The 23,088-nt window shown below is 49.1% G+C and overlaps 2 protein-coding genes across 5 annotated transcripts in view; one reads left to right on the plus strand and one right to left on the minus strand.

Annotated features, from left to right (window-relative positions):
* Positions 1–391: 391 nt before the first annotated feature.
* FAM228B (family with sequence similarity 228 member B) lies at positions 392–14,089 on the plus strand. Of its 2 annotated transcripts, none has more exons than XM_075414936.1 (10): positions 392–467; positions 1,735–1,842; positions 3,206–3,247; positions 3,941–4,045; positions 5,502–5,576; positions 6,178–6,375; positions 10,178–10,255; positions 11,104–11,191; positions 11,292–11,436; positions 12,964–14,089. In XM_075414936.1, the coding sequence occupies exons 4-10, from the start codon at positions 3,953–3,955 to the stop codon at positions 13,088–13,090; spliced, it is 804 nt and encodes a 267-aa protein (XP_075271051.1). In that variant the 5' UTR covers positions 392–467; positions 1,735–1,842; positions 3,206–3,247; positions 3,941–3,952; the 3' UTR covers positions 13,091–14,089. The 2 variants fall into 2 exon arrangements, with proteins under 2 accessions (XP_075271051.1, XP_075271052.1); XM_075414937.1 differs by having other exon boundaries at positions 12,960–13,090.
* The window catches only part of ITSN2 (intersectin 2), a 94,303-nt gene continuing 85,294 nt past the window's right edge, over positions 14,080–23,088 (minus strand). For all 3 annotated transcript variants that reach the window (XM_075414933.1, XM_075414932.1, XM_075414931.1), the window contains 9 exons: positions 22,076–22,259; positions 21,116–21,214; positions 20,777–20,944; positions 18,895–19,107; positions 18,036–18,157; positions 17,420–17,502; positions 17,176–17,259; positions 16,705–16,878; positions 14,080–15,549 (listed from right to left, as the gene is read on the minus strand). In XM_075414933.1, coding sequence (XP_075271048.1) covers positions 15,392–15,549; positions 16,705–16,878; positions 17,176–17,259; positions 17,420–17,502; positions 18,036–18,157; positions 18,895–19,107; positions 20,777–20,944; positions 21,116–21,214; positions 22,076–22,259 — 1,285 coding nt within the window. In that variant the 3' untranslated portion in view covers positions 14,080–15,391. The remainder of the gene's footprint in view (positions 15,550–16,704; positions 16,879–17,175; positions 17,260–17,419; positions 17,503–18,035; positions 18,158–18,894; positions 19,108–20,776; positions 20,945–21,115; positions 21,215–22,075; positions 22,260–23,088) is intronic.

Genomic DNA, 23,088 nt, shown 5'->3' on the forward strand with positions numbered 1-23,088 from the left:
GGGGCTTCGTGAGCCGCAGCAGCCCCGCTGCCCGCAGGAGCAACCCCCGGGCGGCCACAGCCGGCCCCACTGAGGCACCGCCTCCACCCGCGCCCCAGGGAGCCCCTCTGCGCCTGCGCGTCCCCCGCTGCGCTGCCCGAACTACGACTCCCGGCATGCCTCGCTCCGGGAGACCTGCGCGGGCACGCTGGGAGCTGTAGTCTCCCGTCCTCTACCTTAAGCATGGAGGAAGACGCGGGGCTCGGCTCGGCGCTGCCGCTCACCTGCCTTGGAGGCCGACTGTCCTCGCTCCTGATTGGTTCACTCACCCAGGGGCTCCCTTTCTGATTGGTGGGAAGGTCTACCCGAGACCAGGAAGCCCGGCCGCCCAAGGTCGGGTTGCCATGGCAGCGATGGACGCTGGGCGCGGAGAGATCCGGCCGTGCCTCCGCCCCGCCTCGCCCCGGCTCTGCCCGGCACGGCCGCGGGTGGGTGCTGGACCTGCGGCGGGGAGGCGGGTCGCTGTCCCCACGGGAGGCCGCTGCTTTTCCCCAGAGGCTGGGGGTGATGGGGAAGGGACTATTTTCTCTGGCGGAAGGACACGGAAGGGCGACAAAGCCGCGACGGCTCCGGCGAGGGGTCGCCGCCATGTTCCCCCTGGGGTTGCGCTGGAGCCGGTGAGGGGCCCCCGGCATTCCCACACTGGGAGGGCCTGTTCAGAGCTGCCCTGAGCGCCCTCGGTGCCCTCCTGATGCTCTGCCCCGACGCCTGAGGGGATGGGAGGGGACCAGGCCTCCAGTAAAGGCAGCCAGCCCTGCTCGCAGAGGGCGACAGCCCTGTGTGCTGAGGGGATGGTGGCCCGTCAGCCTGCGGGCACGGCCAAGGGTGGCTTTTGTCAGAAAGCGGCTTTTGAGAGGACTGAGGCGTGCAGAGGCACGTGTGGCTGCTGCAAGGACCCGTGTTTGGGCAGAGACTCTAAATTTTAGAAGATGGGTGTTTGGGGGAGAACATTCTGCTTTACTGAACAGGACTCATGAAGCAAGAGAAATCTCTCTTTAAAAAAATTACTGATAGAAAGCGATACTGCTGACAGCAAAGTAGGGTGCAGGTGTACCTAGCAAGGCATTTTAGGCAGGGTTATTCTCAGGTTTGATCGTAAGAGAACAAATGTCCCAATACAGAACAGCCAGTCTGCTCGCAGGGTTTAGCATTTGCGTACAGCACTGTTAGATTAACTTCAAATCCTGTAGTATCTGTTCTGTGTTTGGAAATCATTTACTGTGTTTCTGTCCCGACACATGATTAAACTTTTAGTTGTAAGACCTGCAAAACAGCTGGTGTCTCATACAAGTGGATTCTGCCAGCTGTGGAGAGTTGGCATCTCACAGCAGGAGTCCAAAAAACGGAAAAAGAAAGGATTAAGATTCAGTGGCAGCTTCAGTTATTAAGATTGGGGAAAAAAATCTGCAGCTAGAGACTTCACCACATGTGATTTCTTTAAGGTAGATTGCTACAGTAGATGATAGATTTTCTGTGTTTGCTCTGTTTTGTCTCTCCTGGGGTCCCGATCCTCTGAGATGAGAGCAAACATCTTCGCTTTGTGCTCACAGAAAGGCTCGGTCTTTCTTTTTAAGATGGATGAAGATGGGGTCTTTATACTACTTACTGAAAACAGGTGGAAAGAAGGATAGTGGGGTTTTTTTGTTGTTTTGTAAGCTTTGAAACTATAAAATTATGTATTTTCCTCATCTTCAGCTTGTCTGGTGATTTACAGCATCCCTGTCTCAGAGGAACAAAACTGCTTTGAGTGGAAGGAGATCTGCAACAGATGGCCTGAAGCAGGAGCCTGTGGCACCTTTGTGGGTGGGTAGGATATATTGCTTATAGGAGCGTGTGTTGACTTGTCTAATAAACATTTGTAGCACCTCAAGTATCTGGATTTTCTTCAGTCCTCACTGTTTGCCTGTTTATATCAGAATTTATTTCAGTGCTAATTGGTGTGCGCTTGCTGTTATTTATCCATGTGGGTAATATTAGTGCACAGCCTCCTTTAATCGGTCATTGCAGGATGAAAAATAAACTGTGAGGATCCTTCCCCTGCTCCCTGGAGACCGTGAGGTTGGGTATGCTTTACAGTGTTCACTGGAGCTTAGTAGACTTGGGCTCTCTGGAAAAGGGCAGCATCATTTTCAGAGCAGGGAACTTCTCTTGGGGAATACCAGCCTCCATGGCTGGCACAACACTCTGCAGAAGCCACAGGGCACACGTAGACAAAAAAAAAAAGTTCATTTCCAGGTGGAGAGAGGCAGGGTGCCTGCTTTCCAAATCATGTCATAGCATCCTAATTGTAAGCCCCTATTTTACTCTGTGTCTTTTGCCTCCTCTCTGTAGAGAGAAGGCAGGAAATCACGTTAGAGGAAATGCTCGCTAGCCTGCCACAGTGCTGAGGCTGGTGTTTATTTCTGGGTTTGGAAGCTGCCTTACAGGGGCTGAAAAAAATACAGTAGAGGATTGGGATGTTGTGACCTATTCCACTGTGAATCTTTTCGTTTTCCTTGAGTCTGATGAAAGACTAAAAATCTTGCAAAATTATGCAGGAGGGAAGGAAAGTCCTTGATACCACGTGTATTACACTGGCTTTTTTCCTTACTTTGGTTTGTCATGGATTACATGGCAGAGGTGGGGATTTTTATAGAAGCAGTTGGAGAGAAGGACATGAGCTTACAAATTTGAGGAAGGAAATTTTCAAAACTTGACTGGGCAAGGCCTTGAGCAAGCTTGTCTATGAGGTTCGCTGTTCTTCGAGCAGGCAGTGGGACCAGGGACCTCCAGATGTCCCTTCCAACATACGCTTTCCTGTGGGTTCGGACTTTCAGTCAGAAAGGACAGGAAAGCTTTTCTGCGAGGAGGCAGGAATATCCAGACAGATCTGTCTTGTCAGTGCACAAGAGCAGGGAATAGGAAATGAAACAAATAAAGATGTAGATTAAAGGCTTCACCTTGAGCCAATGGTAAGAGATTTGAATCTGCAGCCTAGAGAGGTCAGCTGGGAGTCAGGGCGTATCACTGGAGCGCTGCGTCGGACCGAGTAAACTTCTAAAAGTTGTCTTGTGCAAAAAAATGTAATCTTCTGTGAATACCCGTTTCGAAGATTCTTTGCAGATTCATTTAACTAGACGTTGCCAAAAATAATTGAAGAACAGATTTTTTTTGTTTGTTTTCATAGCTGAAAGATCTAGCTGAAGAATGTGGAAGAATCTCTGCAGAAGTAAGCTTTTCTTTTGGTCCACTCCTTACCGGAGTAATTTTGTGACTACATTGTTTCCTGGTCTCCGGTGAATCTGAAAGAAATGGAGATTTAACTGGGGCTTCCTGTGATGGGCATTCTGCCTCTCTGGTTTTACTGTCTCTCCCATAGAAATTGATCCAAATATACCGGTGCACGTACAGTAGAGGAGATGGAATTTAGTGGCTGGAGCTCAGAGCTAGTGCTTCGGCATAAGCTTCCTCTGGTAGAGCTAACTTTAAAAACCACTAAAATGTAACCATCCCTACGGTGGAATGTAGCAGTTATTTGAAAGTGACTTTTATGTAAGTGGAAAAGGCACAAAGGAAAGAAGTAGAAGACGGGAGGAGGGATTTGATAACTCTGAAATCTTTTCAAAGCTCACAAGCATTCTGGAATAATTTGTGAATCACTTTGTTCTTTGAAACAAAAAGTGCTATCCATTGCTCATGGAGATGAGGACAGACAGTTACTATGGGAGGGATTATCTGACTATAAACCTGATAATTCATCTCTTGGTTTAACTTGCTGTGATAGGAAAATGCTGCTGGTATCAGCAGTTAGAATTCCTTTAGAGATTCGTTTCATTGTTTGGTGGGAATTATAAGAAAACTAGGTTTTTGCTGTTCATACAGTAGTTGTATATGGTTTTGAATGTTTTAATGTTTCTCCCAGACTAGTCCAACAATGCGTAGTGTGAATAGCTCAGAGACTCCCTGGCCACTAAGATTTACGTGTCCAAGACCTGTGAGAGAGTGTGATCCGCAAAGGCCTTGGCAGGTGAGTGACTCTCAACATTCCTTCAGCTGTAGATTCTGCTGTGAAGAACCAAAGTTCAGGACACACGAAACCACTGCCTGTAGTGGGGATCCCAGGATATTTGGCTGTAATTGAGCTCATGTCTTGGAAGGGGCCACCTAATACCCCCTGAAGTTCTGGACAGTGATCTGGTCTGTCTGCCAGCTCTCCAGGACTGCTGTCCCCAGTAAATGCCTGAATTCATGAGTCGTGCTTCACAGGAACATCTCTGTGCTTTTGTCACTCCCTCCTAGGCATGCTCAGAAATGGGCATTACGGGGAGATGTGTGTGCTCTGTCCGTCCTGTCAGCTTGTTGTAGGCTGGGGCCGCCTAGCATCCAAGTACTGTGTGAATCTTCAGAGGAATCCCAAAAGTTAGTGCTGGTCGGCAGTGTTCGTACATCCAGAAATGACATCACAGCCTGTCTTACGTGTGCATGAGTGGGCTGCTGACTCAGCACAGCCTGTCTTACGTGTGCATGAGTGGGCTGCTGACTCAGCACAGCCTGTCTTACGTGTGCATGAGTGGGCTGCTGACTCAGCACAGCCTGTCTTACGTGTGCATGAGTGGGCTGCTGACTCAGCACAGCCTGTCTTATGTGTGTATGAGTGGGCTGCTGACTCAGTGAGCTGCGGTCTGGTATTGCAAGAGGTGCTGAAACTGTGAGTGGGTAGGATAGAACATATCTATATATATCTACATATATCTAGCTTTCTTCAAAGAAGTGTGCCCAGACCGTTAAAATCATGGCTCGGCGGGGGGGTTGGACTAGATGACCCACAGAGGTCCCTTCCAACCCCTACTATTCTGTGATTCTGTGATTCAGAAAGAGTAAGATGAGGATGATGCTAGAGGAGAGATTGGCTGATGTCACAACAGTGGCTGAGATTTAAAATGCAGACAAATTCACGAGCAGAGGCAGCAGCGAGGCAGTTTCCTGCTTTGGAGCGGGTTTCTCATTACCTTTCCTCTTACCTGTTTTCCTCTGTTTTTCCTTTTATACTTTCATGAATTCCTTGACATAATGCCTCATCATGGTTTTAATTTTTTGATTGCTATGTGTGAGGTGTGGCTGTATCTGTATTGAAAATGAAGGTGCAGGGAGATGCCTCTTGCAGCCTTTACGGGCGCGTGTGAGCAACGGCGGCAAGGAGCAGGTGGTGGTGCGGGCGCTGTGAGGAGCGGCCGAGGTGTACGGTCTGGTCCGGTGGGACGTGTACGTTCCAGTTCTTCCAGCACTCGTCTGTTGCTGCATTTAACCTAACTGTTCTGGGCAAGTCGTGCAGGGATTTGCCTGCCTGTGCTATTCTGCCAGCTGGGTTATGCTACAGCACGCCTTTCATCACAGCACAAGTAATTATTTTGAATTTGAAGGGAATTCTATCTCCTGCTGTAAGTCCTGCTGTTACTTCATGTGGCTTTTCAACGTTTTGTTAGGCAGCACCCGATCAAAGTCAAGACATCATTTCTTCTGCTCATTGCATCTTGGACAGAGAAAATTACTTCGTGAAGGTAAGAAGTGGTGGGTCTCTTCGCTCATTTGCTGTGTGCTTTCCTGCACGTCAATGTTTTCTCTCTCCATCAGTGATTCATGATAAAATGTCAATTGTTTGTGTTCTTGGAAAAAGGAATTTAGAAGCACAAGTTTCTGGGCTCCTCAGTGTAGGATTGAAGTGGTAACCCCAAACAGGAGCTTAGGAATCGTCTGTCTGCGGTGCCTTGCCTCCTTGTTTGCACCTAGCTTTTGTTCTGTGTGATTAGATGGTGACGGGCCTCTGCGTAGAGGGCAGGAGGGCTGATCTGATCTGGTGGATTGCCACTGCTGCAGGGAGAAGGTCCTTCTCCTGCTGCCTGTCCTGCAGAGTCTGGCGTTTATCAGACCCCAGCTCTGAGGTGATTTCAGCTCACAGACCTGGTGCGAGAAAGTGAATGATTTTTTGCCAGTCTTGCACTACGGCTTAAAAAGTTAGAGTCCGAATGCCAGAGCTGGAAAATGGCCCTTGCAGCAGTCACGGGTCAGATCAGGTCAGCCAAGCTGCATAGCTTCAGCTGTGCACTCTTTAAGTGGTTGGCCAATAGGTTGTATGGTTTCTGTTTTCCATTTCTTACCTAGGAAGTGGACAGGTATTTGAGGCACAATGATTTCTTAAATCTGAGAAGGAAGGAGATGCTGTACAAGAAATGGCTTCAGGAGGTTTCAGAGCCACTGCTGCAGAAAATTGAGGACAAAATGGACAGCCAGTCCAGCGAAGAAATACGGAAAAGGAAAGAAGAACAACTCTCTCTCTATTTAAACTACTGTAAAAAGAAGGTATCAAAGAAGTAAATTTCTGTCATGGGGAGGGTTTCATGAAAGGGCTTGTGGTCAAGCTCAGGGGTTTAGCTGTTACTTGGTGTTCAGCTGAGTAGCCTGGAGTTCAGATATGCCTTACCTGTGACTTACTCTTCTCAAAGACTTCTTGTAATGGTGACATGCGCCATTACAGCTGCTTTCATTACAGTTTGCCGTCAGACACGAAGAATTTTTTAGTCAGATACAAAGAACTGTTCAGTGCAGCAAGCACGTGCTGGGGTCTGAATATGGTCAGACACCATATCGTGGTGGGTTTCCCTCTGTGAGCCAGACTATTTAGAGGGAAAACCTGGAGCTCTGTCAGCCGAAACCAAAGGCTGAGTCTGTGACCACGTAGTGGACCGCACTCTCACGTCTCGGGAGTTCAGCTAGAGCGGTGCTGCAGTGTGTTGGCAGAGCATGAATGAAACGATTTTGTGGCCTTGGATGCTACTGATCAAACTTTATAAAAGAAAAAAAGGTGAGAACAGGGAGACACAAACAATTTTCTTAGGTTTATTCACCTGCATACAGACTTAACTCGTGGATTCTGTAGTTCCGTGTGTTTCAGCACTCAAAAATTGCAGTCACCGTCGGAAATACTTGTTGATTTTCTTGATTTTTGCTCTGAATTTCACACCACTGTTGAGTATCAGATCCCGTGACTCAACTTTCTGCATCTCTGAATGGATGTATAGAGCAATAAGAGCAGTTACATCATCTGCCACAAATAGAATGGCATTGTATATAGGCAGGCTTTTGTTGTCAGTGGAAACCACTGCACAGTGGAGTTGTGAGACACTAAACAAGCTTCCCTTCCAGAAATGAAAATGTCATGGGAGCTGTGTTGTTCTAATGAGAGCAAATGATCTCTTTTTCAAAGGTCTGATGTGAAAGACCCATGCATTTAAACTGCATGTAATGACAAAGAAATCCCAGAAGCCCTGGGATTTAGGATACGTTGGGCATACTGTACTTACCTGGGTCGACATCAGTCCGTCTTGCAAGCTTCTGTGTCAGGTCAGGGCGTTGCTGCGTGTCCTCCGAAAGCAATGGCTGGTGGACTGGGATGTGTCCCTCTCCCTGAACAAGCACGGCACCAGTGATCAGCCTCCACCTTTTCTCCTTGCTCTGTGGTGTCGGCGTTATCAGCAGCATGTCTGCAAAGCAGGCTGAAGCCCTTCAGAGTAACAGGACAATTAATTTGCATAGATTTGTATTAATATTGGCAGCATATGATAATTTTTGCAGAACTTAAGTCTGTGGATTGGTTAATATACTGACTCTGGCTGTGCATTTTTTCCCCACTGCCTTCTTTTTGTCCATTTTCTCTTGCTCTCTTCCCTGCTATTATGCTTCTCCTTGTCCTGCTCTTCAGATCTCCTCACCTTCCTGTGTCTCTTGTCACCAGTCCATGCACCCTTTCCGCATCTATTCTTCCTCCAGGCTCTCCTCTCACTCTCTTTCCAGTCAACTCTTTTATTCCATCCCCACGTCTCCCACTGTTTTGCTGTTCTTTCTTCTGTCAGACTGCCCAGTGCTGTGTCTCTCTCTCCGTGTTGCTTCTGATGGTTCCTCCAAGTTCTCTACTGTCCTTTGCTTTCCAAAGCTGCCTTCCCCCCCTTTCCTCCATTCTCCTCCTTGCCTCTAACATTGTCTCCTCACTGTCCTTCCAGGTTCCTCCATCTCAATCTTTCTGTCAGCTCATTTTTCTGCCTTCTTTTTCATGCCATCTGAGCTTTCCTCCTTTACCTCCCTTCCTTGACTTTCCATTGTTCCGGTGACCTGCTCATATGTGGTTTTTTTGCCTTAGATCTCCCTCCTTTTCACTCCCATTCTCACCTCCTCCTTACCCCCAGTCCCAGGGGACGCATGGTGAGATGGTTGATCATAGCATGAAGATGGCAGCAGCTCTGATTTTCTTCTAGCGCCATCAGAAGTGCCACGCTGCAGCCTGCAAGGAGGGGGAAGTTTCCCCGGCCTGGGTTGCTGCTGTGTTAGCCACAACTCAGCTTCTGGTAGTCCAGGATATTGTAGGCATCGTGTGCCAAAATGCTGCAGAGGAAGAGATCCTTCCGACTCATTTTTAAGAGCAGGCTGTTACTAGCGTTCTGCTAAGGGATGTGTGAGGGTAATACACCGACTGCCTGGAGGGATCAGACACGGGCATGCTGCACAGCACCTAAGCACAATCGCTTGAGGCCTCAGCACACGTTGTAATGGGGTGATATGTAATTAATAAACCAAGGGGTGGCACTAAAACTCTGCACATTGAGATGTGTTAGGGCTCAAAGCTTTCCGGCGACAGAAACGGGAGACGGTGAGTGTGGCCACTGCTTGCTCTCTGAGCAACCTGATCTGGTTGCTCTTTTCAGTGGTGCCCAGTGACAGGACAAGGGGTAATGGGCACAAACTGAGGCACAGGAAGTTCCGTCTGAACATGAGGAGGAACTTCTTCCCTCTGAGGGTGACGGAGCACTGGAACAGGCTGCCCAGGGAGGTTGTGGAGTCTCCTTCTCTGGAGATATTCAAGACCCACCTGGACAAGGTCCTGTGCAGCCTGCTGTAGGTGACCCTGCTTCGGCGGGGGGGTTGGACTAGATGACCCACAGAGGTCCCTTCCAACCCCTACTATTCTGTGATTCTGTGATTCTGTGATTCTGTGGTGGGAGATGTCCCTGCTCATGGCAGGGGGGTTGGAACCAGATAATCTTTAAGGTCCCTTCCAACCCAAACCATTCTGTGATTCTATGATTCTATGATTCTGGGGAGCAGAGGCCCCTGTAGAGGCAGCAATGTTGCTGAAGCCCTGTGGAGCTGCCCAGGTGCTGGCTGAGTGTCTGGGAACAGCCCTTGGGGCCTGGCTCGCTCACCCATGTGAGCACCTTCAGCACAGTCTCCTCTTAAACCTACTGCAGATCCCACTTTTGGGGGTTTGGACTCGTCTTGCAGCACTCTTGAACTGTTCACATTAAAGTATGGTTTTTTCCAGCTCTCAACTTGAAATCACATCCACAGGATGCCAAAAAGGACTGTGTAGGGCTGAGACCTAGAGGGCCATGGGCTGAATACTTCCTTTTCTTCCTGGGATCCCTGGAGAATCACCTGCACAAGAAAGCTGAAAAACTTCATTTGCAAGATTTTGGAAGAATGACTGAGAGTAGTAGGGAGAAGTATTTTATATGCTTGCCCTGTTCTTACTATTCTTACACTGTCACTTGTGGCCTCTGTTGGTGTTTTGGTTTGGTCTTGGTTTTTTTTTTACTTCTATGTTTTGTTTTGTCGTCTGTACACCTTTTATTTGATGCAATTTAGGTAAGTCCTGGCTTACCAACTGTAAACAGTGCGTTGTAATTTGGAGACAAATGGTTGTAGTTCCCCTTTCTCAGCTTCAGGCTTGATCAGGGTGTCAACCTCGGTCTCTGTTCAGCTTCTTGACAGCCTGTTTGATGGGGTGTTCTTTGGTCTTGACGTCATTGTGAACGCCAAGCGGTGGTGCTTGCTGTTCCCAGCTAACTCTGGTCCCAGGGAACTTGAACTGCAGAATATGAGGTTTGCTGAAGGCGGAATTCTTGCTGAGATGGAGTTGTGGTCTGGACCATCAGGTATGGTTCTGGTCTTTACTACTGGTAATAGATCGAAAAGTGTGCTCGCGACCTAGACTTGGAGCTTGCATCTCGCAGACCAGTAACTTGCCTAGGGCTACGGCTGGTGGGGACTCAGTCACTTCTTTTTTTTTTTTTTTCTTTTTTTTCCTAATATCTGTTTCCTTCTCCCACAGGGCTATGTGGCTTTGGAAGCTTATGACCCATCAGAGTACGACCCGTTCTTCCTGAAGATGTGTACAGACTGCTGGAAGGTGTGGTGGCTATTTATGCCGTGAGGTTACGAGGCACCCTGTGACCAGCAGGCAGTGAATGGTTAGAGACGAGGCTGAGCATGTTCCTAACATGCTGCTATGGGGCTGGTGTAAAGCAACACGTTCTAGTTGTATTAACTGAACAAATACGGGTCCCAGCTCCTACTGCATTTAAGCCCAAGTGTGTTTGAAAATGGTTTCCACTGGGAGCATGGTTTGGATCCATGGTAAGCCCAGATTTGGAGGCACAGTAGGTAATGGCAGGAGAGAGGTTTATTTTCCTCATCTCAAATTCCTTGTGGTGGCGTGGGAAGTGTCCTGTCTAAGGAGGGGAGGCGAGTTCCCAGGCAAGCAGAGTGTGTGGTCTGGAGAAGGAAATAATCTGACAGATCAGATGATCTTTACAGGAGCTCACTCAAATGCACCGAAGACTGGGGTACCTAATAGAAGCGTTAGGTAGGACTCAGACACACATCCATGAAGTGCAGTTCTCTACATCCCTTCTGGATACTGTGAGCCGTCAGCAGCTGCGGGGCCTGAGCTGATACTTCCTTGCAGTGTGCCATGTGGGGTTCATCAGCTGCCTCCAGGAGGTCATGCCCGTGGTCTAATTTTGCGGCAGAGTTGTTGAATGAGTTATGGCCTGCCTTAGGAGCTGCGATCCTCAGCGTTTCTCAGGATGCTCAAGTCCATGCCTTGTGTTTTTATTCATAAAGAATAAGGTTGATGCTCCTTCCCTGCTAACCGATGATCTGTACCTTGACATTCACCTCTGACTTTGGTCTGTGAGATGACTGACAAAGTGCTTGTGTTGGTGTGTAAGCATGAAATAACTGTCTCTGTCACAGGTTTCAATACCAACTTTACAGGATCCTCTGTTAAAAGGCATTCAAAGAAAGTTTACTGAGACATGCATTATCAAGCAGTGTGAGACAGGTAAAGGACTGGTATCCCTTGGAGGTGTTTCATATGGGGGGAGGCATCCTTGCTTGCGACGGGAGATGCTCACACGAAGCACTTGGTACTTTCTTGCCAGGAAGACCATTCTCCACCAGAGAGCTGAACAAACTCCGTAAAGCAGAACTGCCACAGCTTCCTTTGAGCCGGCAACGTATGGATGCGGTTGAGTGGCTGAAGATACCGCATGCCTACATAGCTAGTGAGGCCCACCGAACGAGGAGGTAAGAGCTCGTGTGTTTACTGAGAGGCAGCTCAGCAGCGACAGTGGGTGAGGCCTCTCCTGCGTGGCTGCTCAGCAGAGTTTGCTAAAACATTTCAGTCTGCTTTGCTGCATATTTCTCCTGAGAAGGCAGTGTTGGTGAAGGGAAAGCCTTCAGGTATGGAGTGGGCAGCAGGATGTATTAAAGTAGGGCGCTGATGTTCAGGCTGAGCCTTGAAATAAAGCAGCTTTTGGTGGGGACTTTCCTGCATCTTCTGCAGGCAGCCTGGCAGCAAGCCCTACAGGTCGAGCCATGGAGTATCTCCCGGGTGCTTTACTGGAAGAGCTGAAAAGATTCAATGTTCATCCTTGGTTTGGGTTTTTTTGCTATTAATTTCTAGATTTTGGGAGCAGAATGAGGTCATACTTGTGTCACAGACTGGTTGAGGTTGGAAGGGACCTCTGGAGGTCATCTGGTCCAACCCTCCAACTCAAGCAGGGTCACCTAGAGCCAGCTGCCCAGGACTCTGTCCAGACGGCTTTTGAGTTTCTCCAAGGAGGAAGACTCCACAACCTCTCTGGGCAGCTTGTGCCTGTGCTCGGCCACCTTCACAGTAGAAAAGTGTTTCCTGATGTTCAGAGGGAACCTCCTGTGTTTCACTGTGTGCCCATGGCCTCTGGTCCTGTCAGGGGACACCACCAAAAACAGTCTGGCTCCGTCTTCTTTGTACCCCCCTTCAGGTATTTGTACACACTGATGAGACCCCCCTGAGCCTTCTCATCTGCGGGCTGAGCAGTCCCAGCTCTTGGCCTTGTCTCAGGTTTGCTCAGCTCGTGTCCTTTGACCCTTGTGCTAGGGTGTGCGTCCTGGCTCCAGGCATGAGGCTGGTCTGTAAAGAAGCAGCCTGCGCTGCGGGAGCTACACACCGCTCCAGAAAGTTGCATCCTATAGCTAAGCTTTGTAACTGGTTTTTTTTTTTTTGGCATGCAGCCTGGTTGGACTCAAAGTGCTGTAGAGCTCAGGAATGGTGACCTGAACTGGAGCACTGATGCAGCTGCCGAAGCTGAGAACACTACAGAATCTGTAGTGTTCTGCCCTGGTAGAGAAGCACTTGGGATTAGTGGAGAGTGATGGGGTTTTAAAATCATGTTGTTGTTTTTTTAAAGTTTCGGTGCCCTGTGTCACCCCTTTTGAAAGCTCTCTGGTTCTGCCATTGCAGTATACAACATCTAAGGGCTCTCCTGCTCCCCAGTGACAAAAACATCCAGGCTGAACTGGGAGCCCAGTGGCCTCCTGAACCAGGCCCAGTCTCTCCCCTCCCAGCCCCTGCCCTGCAGTTTTATGCCTCTTACTGGCCCAGGGCTTTACTCCAGCGTGTCCAGAGCAGCTGGGGGTGATGGCATGGTCTAGAAGGAAGCCTGGTCACAAAGACAAACATTTCCTGGAGTGACTCACTGTGGGAAGGAGCTCGTGCAGGAAGCTGGGCTGGGCTGGGCAGCCTTTGTCTTGCATGGACTGGCGATGCTGTTTACTTCTGTTTAAAGGCAGAAAGTCATCAGCCACCACGAAGATGGCAAGAGCCGCTGGGGTCACCTGTCCTCCGGCTGACTGCAGCCAGCCAGCAGAAGGCACCGTGTGCTCCAGGTGTTACATCTTCTGCCAGCGCAGCCAGTAACAGGCCAGGTCTTCTGGCAAACTGCAATAAACTCCTTGTCTGAAACGGGTGGTTGTGAAGTACCGTTACCCAGCAGCCAAGGAACTGTTTGAGATGCTGCTCCTGTTCTTTCCAGCTCCTGCTCTACAACCCCAAACCTACTATTTTAGGAGGTTTAACTTAAGCTCAGCCCTAAAAAGACAGGGCTGATGTTCTCTGGTTTACAGGGTGACAGAATTTTTGTATTAAAGGAGATGGAACTGGTGAGAAAAGTTAAAGATGTCTGCTAGGCCCCTCTTCTGTGCAGTGCAGGATCTGTTTGTTACTGCCAGCTCTGGCCACAGCCGCAGCTCTGAGGCGGCCGTATTTTGTCTTGCCAGAAGCGTGAGCATTAGCAGTGGGCAGAGGGAACGGCAAAGCTTGCCAAATTTTAGTTACAGCTGTTGCAGCTGTGCATGAAGCTGAAAGAGGTCACCTTGAGCTGTAAGAACAAACCCTCTCTTTGAAGGAGGAGGAGGTGCTCCTGGCTATGTGTGTGGTTAGGAGATGCAGGCAGAGGAGCGGCTTAGAAAGTGCTGATAAGGCAGTAATGTTTGTTCAAATCTTTATCAGAACTCCCATAAAGAATGTCTTGCAAAATATCATTTGCAAAGTAACATTAAGCTACTACTGAGGTTTCCAAGGACTCTCTCCTGGAGGCGGTGTCCAAGCAGTAAATCAAACCTGACCATCCATACTGCGTGCTCTGAGAAGGCAGGACAGGGCTAGGGACGAGGAGCTGGGAAGTGTTCTTGTGTTAAACGTGTTGGTGCTTCTCAGAAGGTCAGTGCTGCGCGACAAACGCTGTCAGCGCCCCGCAAAGCAGTGACTCTCGTGTTCCAGCGTGCTCCCCGCCTCCCCGCTAGCGCGACTGCACAGCAGCTCTGCCGCCAGAGCCTGAAAACGGCGTTTTCTCCGTGCTTGTTCAAGCAGCTCCAAACTCCCACTGTACAGACACAACCTCTCAAGAGTTGCCAAGGTTTAGTTTTATTTCGGATTAGAAATACTGAACCACAGAGAACTGTTAAAAGTAGCAGAGGCTGACTCAGCCCCGCGACAGGAGCGTGCGCAGATGGCAACGGGCTGCGGAACTGTCAGGCGCCAGGAGGTTCTGCTGCACCCCCGGGAAACAAGAGCAGGCGCTGCTCCGAATGGCATGCTGTGCTTTTTCAACAAAGCAGTCTAAGGAGGCAGTAAAATAGTTACAACGTATCAAATCCTTTATAAATAAACCCTTTTTTTTAACCGTCCCTGATTTTGGCGCTCAGAGAAAGTTTTTGCTTTCAGCCAGTCTCATGTTACAGATTTGGGTCGGGGTAACAGTTCCCCCCTGGAGCAAACCTTTTAAACTTGTAATAAACTTTTCTTGAATACAATCCTGTAAGTTCTCATTATTTCACATTCCCTTGTACAATAAAATATACTTTTTAAAAATCACTATGCATCAATAAACATCTGTAGACAAATTACATTAATAAACTTATATTTTACTCTCTATATACATGTTGGCAATGTCAAAGCTTCAAGATTCACATGGAGGTCTGCAAGACCAAGGAAATATACACAAATAACTTACATTTAGGAAAAAAAACAAAAGCTGAAGAGTATTTTTCCACATTATTGTGGGTCACAGTATTTAAAATATTTCTTTTCTAGTTATTCTTCACAACCACATTGTCTTGGCAGAGAATAATGAATCAAACTGAAGCAGAAAGGAAAAATCAAGTAGCAGTCACTGATTTCAGTGCAGAACTAAGTCAAGTAAAGAACTACATTTGATTCTGAAAGAACACACAATATATCGGAGACTTCTCCAGTGCTAAGGCTTCTTCAGCATTTAATCTTTAAAACTATCATCCTGAGACGGGAAGATTCCAGTGGATATCACTTTTCAGATTTGAAATGGAATGATTCTAGTGCTGAGCTAAACCATTCCTCAGTCTATACGTTAGACTAAGTGGTAAAATATACATACATCTTGATGCCACATTTCTACTTAATACTTCTTCTGGCCCTGAAAATGGAAACATTGGCATCCAAACCCACCAGCTTCCAACACAATAAAAAGGCACTGAGCTATAGTACTGTATATACAGTAACATTTGTGTTTGCATAGATCAACAACAACTTTGAACGCTAGAAGGAACTAAACGCAACCAGGAACTACGAGGAGATAAGGAAGCAGCAGGAACTCTTGCTTAACAGCCAGCGCGGGGTCAAGGAATCTTTGACAAAACAACGTTCAGGCTGTCAGTTGTCCTTCATAAATTAAAAACAGTGTTCTCAGAGGAGTGTTTTCTGATCGAAGAGCTGCAGGTCAAAACGGACCCAGACTTCGCCTGTCGGAACTTCATGCAGCAGTAAGTGTTTAGTCGTGGGGCCTTTGCTTTCTTGTTCTGTTCTGATTTTTGCTACCGGAACTTCAGTGCGACCCAAAAAATCTGTTGGGCAAATGACGACGAAATTTCATTAAGCAAGGACGTTAAGCTTAGGGAAATCTGAAAGCGTCAGGTTACGCGGCAATGCTGCGTAGCACATATTCGGGTCCAGAGCACTGCTCCCAAGCCTCCTGTCGGACTAGCCCTCAGCACTGTGTAAATCAGCCAGCAGTGACAAAAAAGGGTCTTTTCCAAAGACAAAAATGCTATGGAATTAGGATGGAAAACATGCCTTTATGTCCCAGTTTGATCTAAGGGCTTTAAAAACACAGTTCCCGTTCAGAAACACGATTTCAAATGTTCACCCGTCTTAGAGCTGGAAGGTCAGGGTGAAATGATGGAACCTGTTTACAAGTCAGCTGCGGTGCTATGAAGACAATTAAAAAAAAAATTCAACTATTTTGGCTCAGCCAGGTTTTAATTAGGCTGATGTACCATTCTTTTCACAAGAACAATGACCTTAAACAATTACTGCCACTTGCAGGGTTACAGTCCTATTATACACCTGCTTTGTGGCCATTTCCTACACAAACGCCTTTGTGTGTACACGCTGTGTGTGTGCATTAAAAGGTTCTCCAGGGACTGAAAAACCCACAGGCTCAGCGGCCCAGTGGGGAGAAAAGCGTAGCACAGTCATGTCACCTCACAGGAGAAGAGACTGAGCTGTAGTCACACCCAGGGCCACTCGGGTCAAGGCCGTACCTCGCAGATCTGCGACACTCAGCTGTGTGTCAGAGCCCTGAAACAGCACTTCACCTTTTAAAGAGTACCAGAAGCTAGCGACTGCCAAAACCGCGTTCAGTTCCCAAGCAAAAAAAAAAAGAAAGCTTCTCAAGCTGCTGCTGTGCAAATACAACCTAGCACCTTGTTTTCGGGCATTTACAGTGAGACAGAACTTCTGCTTTCAACTTCCCCGTCTCCCCACTCTCACAAAATAACTCTGTGCTTGATACAAAAGCCAGAGCAGGATCAAACCTGGCTGCCCCGAGCTGCTGGCACTGGAGGGCTGCGGAACCTCTCGAGCAAGGAGGCACGGTTTGTACAGGTTGTTTCTCAGGAAGCAATCATACCTACAGGCTCATGGAACTGCTGGCGAGGAACTGTGTGCCCCAAGTCACAAAACCGCTTTCTTTTCCTAAAACAAATGTTCACGCTTACCGTCGGGTGAGAACTGATCTCTGTCAAACATGGTGATACAGAGGACATCCTGATAGAGATCCTTAATGAAGAACTGGCAGTTGAAGTTCCATTTGGGGTTCAAGGTGTCCTGCAGGGTCCGCGTAGTGTAGCTCTGAGAGCCCATGCTGATTTCACAATACGGGTTGCTCTTCCCTAAGCACGGAACAAGCAGTGAAACACCGCTGCGGCGCCCAAACCTCCCTCCCCGTCTGGGGGCTGCTCGGACACACACCGACGCTGCCGTCCAGAAGACGTGGGTCAGGCAAGCCCCGTATCCTGGAGCGGGACAGAGCTGGCTCTTCGCTCGGTCCGCTGAAACTAAGCAATGGCCAATTCGCTCAGCAGCTGGAGCTGAATCCGCAAGGTTTCGCAAATCACCAAACTCCTCTCAGCAAGCCTTTCCGAACGTTGCAGGAATAAAAGCGATTCGACATGATTTCCTTCACTTACCATTGGGCTTACAGGCCTTTAGCTCTGTCGCTTCAATCACGTGCACCATCAAGCGTCCGATTCCTGAGGTCTTCTGTGAGCGAGCTGGGGACAAACAAGTCACAAACAGGGAGATTGGTCGCAACCATCAGAACTGGCAACAGACCCGAAGAGGGGGATCCCACACAGACATGGAGGCATCCTCCGGAAAAGGCCCTGCCCACGTGTCCAGGTGGATGAGGGGGAAGGAGAGCTCAGCACGTACCTTGATAAGCCTTTTCACGTTTCTTCTTCTCGGTTTCGATGTACTGCTCTGATGCTGCTTTGATTTTCTGGACCCAGGCAGTGCTGCAAAGAGCAATCCCCATGGTCAGGGTCGTACCAGAGGCAGGAAATTCCTCAGGATCAGCGACTCAGCCCCAATCTCTTTTGCCGTTTTTTAACCCCCGCTGGGTTTCAGAGGTGTCATGAATCAAGTTAGTTCAAGGACTCAAGTGATGGAAGTTTTTTGATTTAATCTTATGCTACATTTCCACATCAGTGTAAATAAAAGTGGAGCCGCTGTTTTATTAAAGACTGCTGGGTCACGTTGAAGACTGACCAGGACTGGGGAAGAACCTATGGGATGCCGGACTTCGCAGCCCTAAACTGTCCTTCTATACAACTGGAACATCGAGGAGCAGCAGACGTAACTGGATTCCACCGCAAGAGCTCCCGCGCAGGCAGAACAAAAGCAGAGAAAACTTGTAATTCAAATGAGAGTCAAACGAGTTTGTTTCCTGACCGAGAGGCTAAGCCCTGGTCCTGAACTCGGAGACCCCCGTGTCTGCTTGCTGGAAACAGCCTACAGCCAAGTTTAAGCTCAGATTTTCACTACTCACCGCTCGTTAATGTTGTCAGTTTTAAGTGTGTAAACTCTGTCGATGTGTGATATGTGGAAAACCGGCTCATCACTTGAAGGGTCTGTGGGCAGCTTCACTAAGACTTCATTAAGGAAAACAGGCTGAAAGCAAAGCAAAGCAAACATCACCATGGCAGCGTCACCCTGACAATGAGCGGAAACTCTATAAGGAGGTCTAAATACTTGTTTTGCTGTAGGGAGAATGAAAGTCGTAGGGCACAGGACAAACAATCAGATCACCTTATAAAGGATGTGAGAAAGGACTGAGAGAAAAACCGCTCTGGCAATACGCCCCATTCTGTCTTCCTAAATGAAGAGCTTTGTGGAAGGGGCAGGACTGCGTAAGCAGAGCTGCAGCGTGGCGCTTGGGAAGCCTGGAAATCTCCCAGGTTCCCTGCCAGAAAGCAGCCCAGATACTTAAACTTCTCTCCCTGACTCCAAAACCTTGAGAACGCGTCCTGTGTGGACACACAGACTCAGGTTTTGCACCTTTTACTGTTTCCTAAAGAAGGACAAGTATTTTCTTGTGATGCAGGAGCTTGTGCAAACTGAAGTCAAACCTTCTGCTTCTGAACATCCCACTTTCCTGCTGAGGCACAATGCTATTTCTGCCCTTCCACCCTGAAGTGGACAAAAGTGTTTATTAAACCACGACAGAGAAGCCTGTCCTTGACTACGCCAAGCGGCATTCACGCATGCTGGCTGCCAGTACGCGCCCGTATGGCCGCAAACGATCAGATGGGGCCAGCCAGCTAATCCCAGCAGGGAGAAAAGCATTCCTCATCAGAAGCCGGGGCCCACCGCATCAACGTGACCACGCGGCGCTCGGATTCACTCACCATTTTGTACATTTTGAACTGGGAGTTGGATTTGGGGTTGAACAGTTTATCGGAGCCGGAAGAGACAAACTGTTTAACCATGTAGGTGAGCAGAAGAAAGTCATTGAAAAGGAAGCCGTACAGCTCCTTGCTGCTCTTGGCCTTGTACAGCTTGCCACTGTGGAGGAGCTTCCGTGGTCCCAAGCAGTTTGTGAGGGAGTTGAACACCGGTTGCTAGGAGAGACAAAACCCATTAGTAGCAGCACGTTAATGCAGGCATCAGTTCCTGCTCCTCTTCACAGTGGACATCGCTCACGCAGGTCAAAATGCTCTTCTGTTTTGTTTAATGAATCTAGTTACAAACAGAGAGAAGGGAAACTGTTTTATGATGCTGCTTTATGACGGGTCCTGCACTTCAGTCACAACGACCCCATGCAACGCTACAGGCTTGGGGAGGAGTGGCTGGAAAGCTGCCTGGCGGGAAAGGACCTTGGGGTGTTGGTCGACAGCCGGCTGACCACCAGCCAGCAGTGTGCCCAGGTGGCCAAGAAGGCCAACGGCATCCTGGCTTGGATCAGGAACAGTGTGGCCAACAGGAGCAGGGAGGTGATCGTGCCCCTGTACTCAGCACTGGTGAGGCTGCACCTGGAGTACTGTGTTCAGTTTTGGGCCCCTCATTACAAGAAGGACATTGAGGTGCTGGAGCGTGTCCAGAGAAGGGCAGCAAGGCTGGTGAGGGGTCTGGAGAACAAATCTTATGAGGAGCAGCTGTGGGAGCTGGGGCTGTTTAGTCTGGAGAAGAGGAGGCTGAGGGGAGACCTTCTCGCTCTCTACAACTACCTGGAAGGAGGTTGTAGTGAGGCAGGTGTTGGTCTCTTCTGCCGAGTAACTAGTCATAGGTTGAGAGGAAATGGCCTCAGGTTGCATCAGTGGAGGTTTAGATGGGATATTAGGAAAATTTTTTTTATTGAAAGAGTTTTAAAGCATTGGAACAGGCTGCCCAGGGAAGTGATGGAGTCACCATCCCTGGAGGGGTTCAAAAAATGTGTAGATGTGGCACTTGGGGACATGGTTTAGCAGGCATGGTGGTGTTGGGTTGATGGTTGGGCTTGACTATCTTAGAGGTCTTTTCCAACCTTAATGGTTCTGTGATCTGCCATGGTATCAGCACTGCTCCCATCTTAAAGCAGTTTTAAGCCTTACCAACAACATACACAGGGGCCTGACTGGATGAAGGCATGTATCTCATGGTTGTTTTTCTGCTGCACAGAAGCTGTGTTTAAGAAAAGCCTGTGTCACCTCTTACAGGTGCGATTAGGTGACAGAACTAGGACAGACCTTCTGGGCCTGTCAAGCCCTGGCTCCCTACACAGCCAGTGGAGAACTGTCACAACACCTCATTTTGAAGGCTGTCCTGAAAGGTACAGGAGCCTGAGCCCCACATATCTTTGAGGATCTGGCAGTGTGGGGTGCTGTGCATGAAGGAAAACCCTGGGAAACACACACTGAGTGAAATTCCAGGTAGTAACACCCGACTTAGTGTTGGGTGGATGGTTGGACTTGATGATCTGAGAGGTCTTCTCCAACCTGTGATTCTATGATTAGCCCAGCGGCAGCACAAGCAGAACTTCAGAGATGGAAGTTATTTCAGTTCATTTAACCATTTAAATGGTATCAGTTTTAAGGTGATCAACTGTGATTTCTCCACTGCCAAAATCATTCAGAAACCAGGGCTCAGCGCATTATGGCTGTGAGCAGAGTTTAATAAAAGTGTCTCTGCCAAGAGCTCGGCAGAGGATCGTGTTCCACTAACAGCTGTGAGCGAGGACCCCCAGTTCCCCTCCCCGGCCTTTCTGAAATGGCTCGGAAAAGTCTCCGCCGTGCAGCGTGTCAGTGTGGCTACCTCGGCAAGGCCTTCGCACTGGACGTGGGACTGTATCCATTCCAGCCGGTCCGAGTTCTCTTTCTCACGCACCCCTTCGTTAACCTGAGAGCACAGCTCCTCCGCACGCTCCAAGGCAAGCCTGAGGTTGCTGTGATCGGGGTGATTTTCTGGAGTGTTCTCGAGAATCTGGTACGGATCAAAAAGGGGAGAAAACAACATAAAAACAGAGGTAAGCCCAGGTACTACTTCTCTGTGCTCTCAGAGAAATCCCCACAAAGGGACAAGGGTCTTTTTCATTTCGCTATCGAGATCAAACTCAGGAGCATCCACCTACAAAACCTCGCGCAGGGTACTCACACTCTTTATGAGCAGAGGGTAGCGGGTTATCCTTTGCATCGGTTTCAGGAGGAAGCTGGAGAGGGGCATTCCTTTGCAGCGAGGGTCCAAGGCCAGTTTCTGTGGCGCAACCCAGAGACATCACATTACTCATCAAGAAACAGCTGCCTCACCGCACTGAGAACTGAGAACTGGCTGATCAGACTCGTTTTTCCAGGCGTCCCAAGAAATCTTAGACTTTTCGGCAAGGAAACAATACTTGTATCTCGAACAGACAGGAAAGCCAGCGCTGCCATTGTGCTCAGACGCTTTGCCAGCACAAGCCGCAGGCTCATCGTCTGTGCAGAATCCTCATACTCAGAACCACGCCAGCTTGTGCTCTGACATTACAGGCTCCACTCAGGTTGAAGAAAAACCCCAAAGCAATGAAAGAAACAAACGCCTGGTGTCAACAGTTCTGGCATTTCTCCTTTCACGGCCCTGAAGCTTCCGCACAGCCGCAGCGCGGCAGCAATTCCCTACTTCTGCCTGCCACGCACGTGCCTGCCCGGGACGCTCAGGGCCCAGCTCTGGCCCCGGCTGCAGCCCCCCAGTCAGGGATGCTGCACGCCCCGCTGCATTACAAGCGCGTTCAGAACAACAGCTTTATTTATTTCAACGCCACACACTCTTACCCCTTCTGACAGCATCAATTTTGGGGGAGGTGCAGACGCCGGCACCGTAGCTTTGTGGGATTAGCGTTACACTGAAGTAACGAGCAATGCAACGGGACATGGAGTAATAAATCAGCTAAAGACAGGTATATAAATAAAAAGCACACATGGTGTTAACCATGGTCGTCATATAAATACATCCTGGAAGGCTCTTTGCTATTTTTGCAAGGTTTTACTCTTTTGGGTTATTTGGATCTGGTCGAGGCTGGTCAGACAGGCTCCTGCCAGGGAAGAAAGGAGAAGGCACAAAAGCTACTGAGTAAGATACCTTTAAGTAGTCTTTGAAATCGGCATCTTCGTCAGTTTTCTGCTGCAGCAACGAAGCTCCGTTGAGCTGGCAGCTGCAGAACCGAATGTAGGCCTGCATGTGCGAGAGCTCTGCCGCTAAGATGTCCCCAATCATCTGCACTGGCATTTTTTCTCCTCCTGTTTTCTTACGCACTCGCAAGGCTCTGGAGAGGAAAGAAACCACCGTCCAACTTTGCTGCCCAGACACAGAATCACAGAATCGCAGAATGTTCGGGGTTGGAATGGACCTCTGTGGGTCATCTAGTCCATCCCCCCTGCCCAAGCAGGGTCACCTACAGCAGGCTGCACAGGACCTTGTCCAGGTGGGTCTTGAATATCTCCAGAGATGGAGACTCCACAACCTCCCTGGGCAGCCTGTTCCAGTGCTCCGTCACCCTCAGAGGGAAGAAGTTCTTCCTCATGTTCAGACGGAACTTCCTCTGCTTCAGTTTGTGCCCATTGCCCCTTGTCCTGTCGCTGGGCACCACTGAAAAGAGTCTGGCCCCATCCTCCTGACATCCACCCTGCAGATATTTATAGGCATTTATAAGGTCCCAAAGGACCCTCAGTCTGCGAGGCCGAAATCAAGATCCTGACACCACCCATCCCCGGCAGGACACGAGCCTGTGAGGTGAATTCCCTCCCACAGCACAGGCGCTGCCCGGCGGCGCGGGGTCCAGGCAGGACCCCCAGCAGTCTCCGGCACAACGCACCGAGCTCGGCGATCTGCCAGATGGGGTCTGCGGGGCTCAGGCTCTCCCTCGAGCTTCCTGGGACAGTCGGCATCAACCTCTACATTCAGCCCGCATTCCATTTCAGTGAGTTCTTGGCCACTTTGTGTCTCCAAAGTTTATTTTTAGAGGACAGAAGGTTGCTTTGCAGAAAACCGGGAAGAAGGCCTCCCGTGCGCACGCTTTTGCATAGGCTCCGTGTCTCAGGCATTACAGCAAATGTGCATCTGTTCTTGCTGTCTGTGCCCCTCTCTCATAGCAG

Source organism: Opisthocomus hoazin, chromosome 2, assembly GCF_030867145.1.
Source record: "Opisthocomus hoazin isolate bOpiHoa1 chromosome 2, bOpiHoa1.hap1, whole genome shotgun sequence".
In the NCBI taxonomy this organism is placed as follows: Eukaryota; Metazoa; Chordata; class Aves; order Opisthocomiformes; family Opisthocomidae; genus Opisthocomus; species Opisthocomus hoazin.

Bases quoted from the DNA above. Each gene is read 5' to 3' on its own strand.
- FAM228B (XM_075414936.1), top strand. From the start codon at position 3,953: ATGCGTAGTGTGAATAGCTCAGAGACTCCCTGGCCACTAAGATTTACG. The intron at 10,256-11,103 runs GTGTGGTGGCTA...TCTCTGTCACAG, and splicing joins TGTGTACAGACTGCTGGAAG to GTTTCAATACCAACTTTACA. The intron at 11,192-11,291 runs GTAAAGGACTGG...CTTTCTTGCCAG, and splicing joins TATCAAGCAGTGTGAGACAG to GAAGACCATTCTCCACCAGA.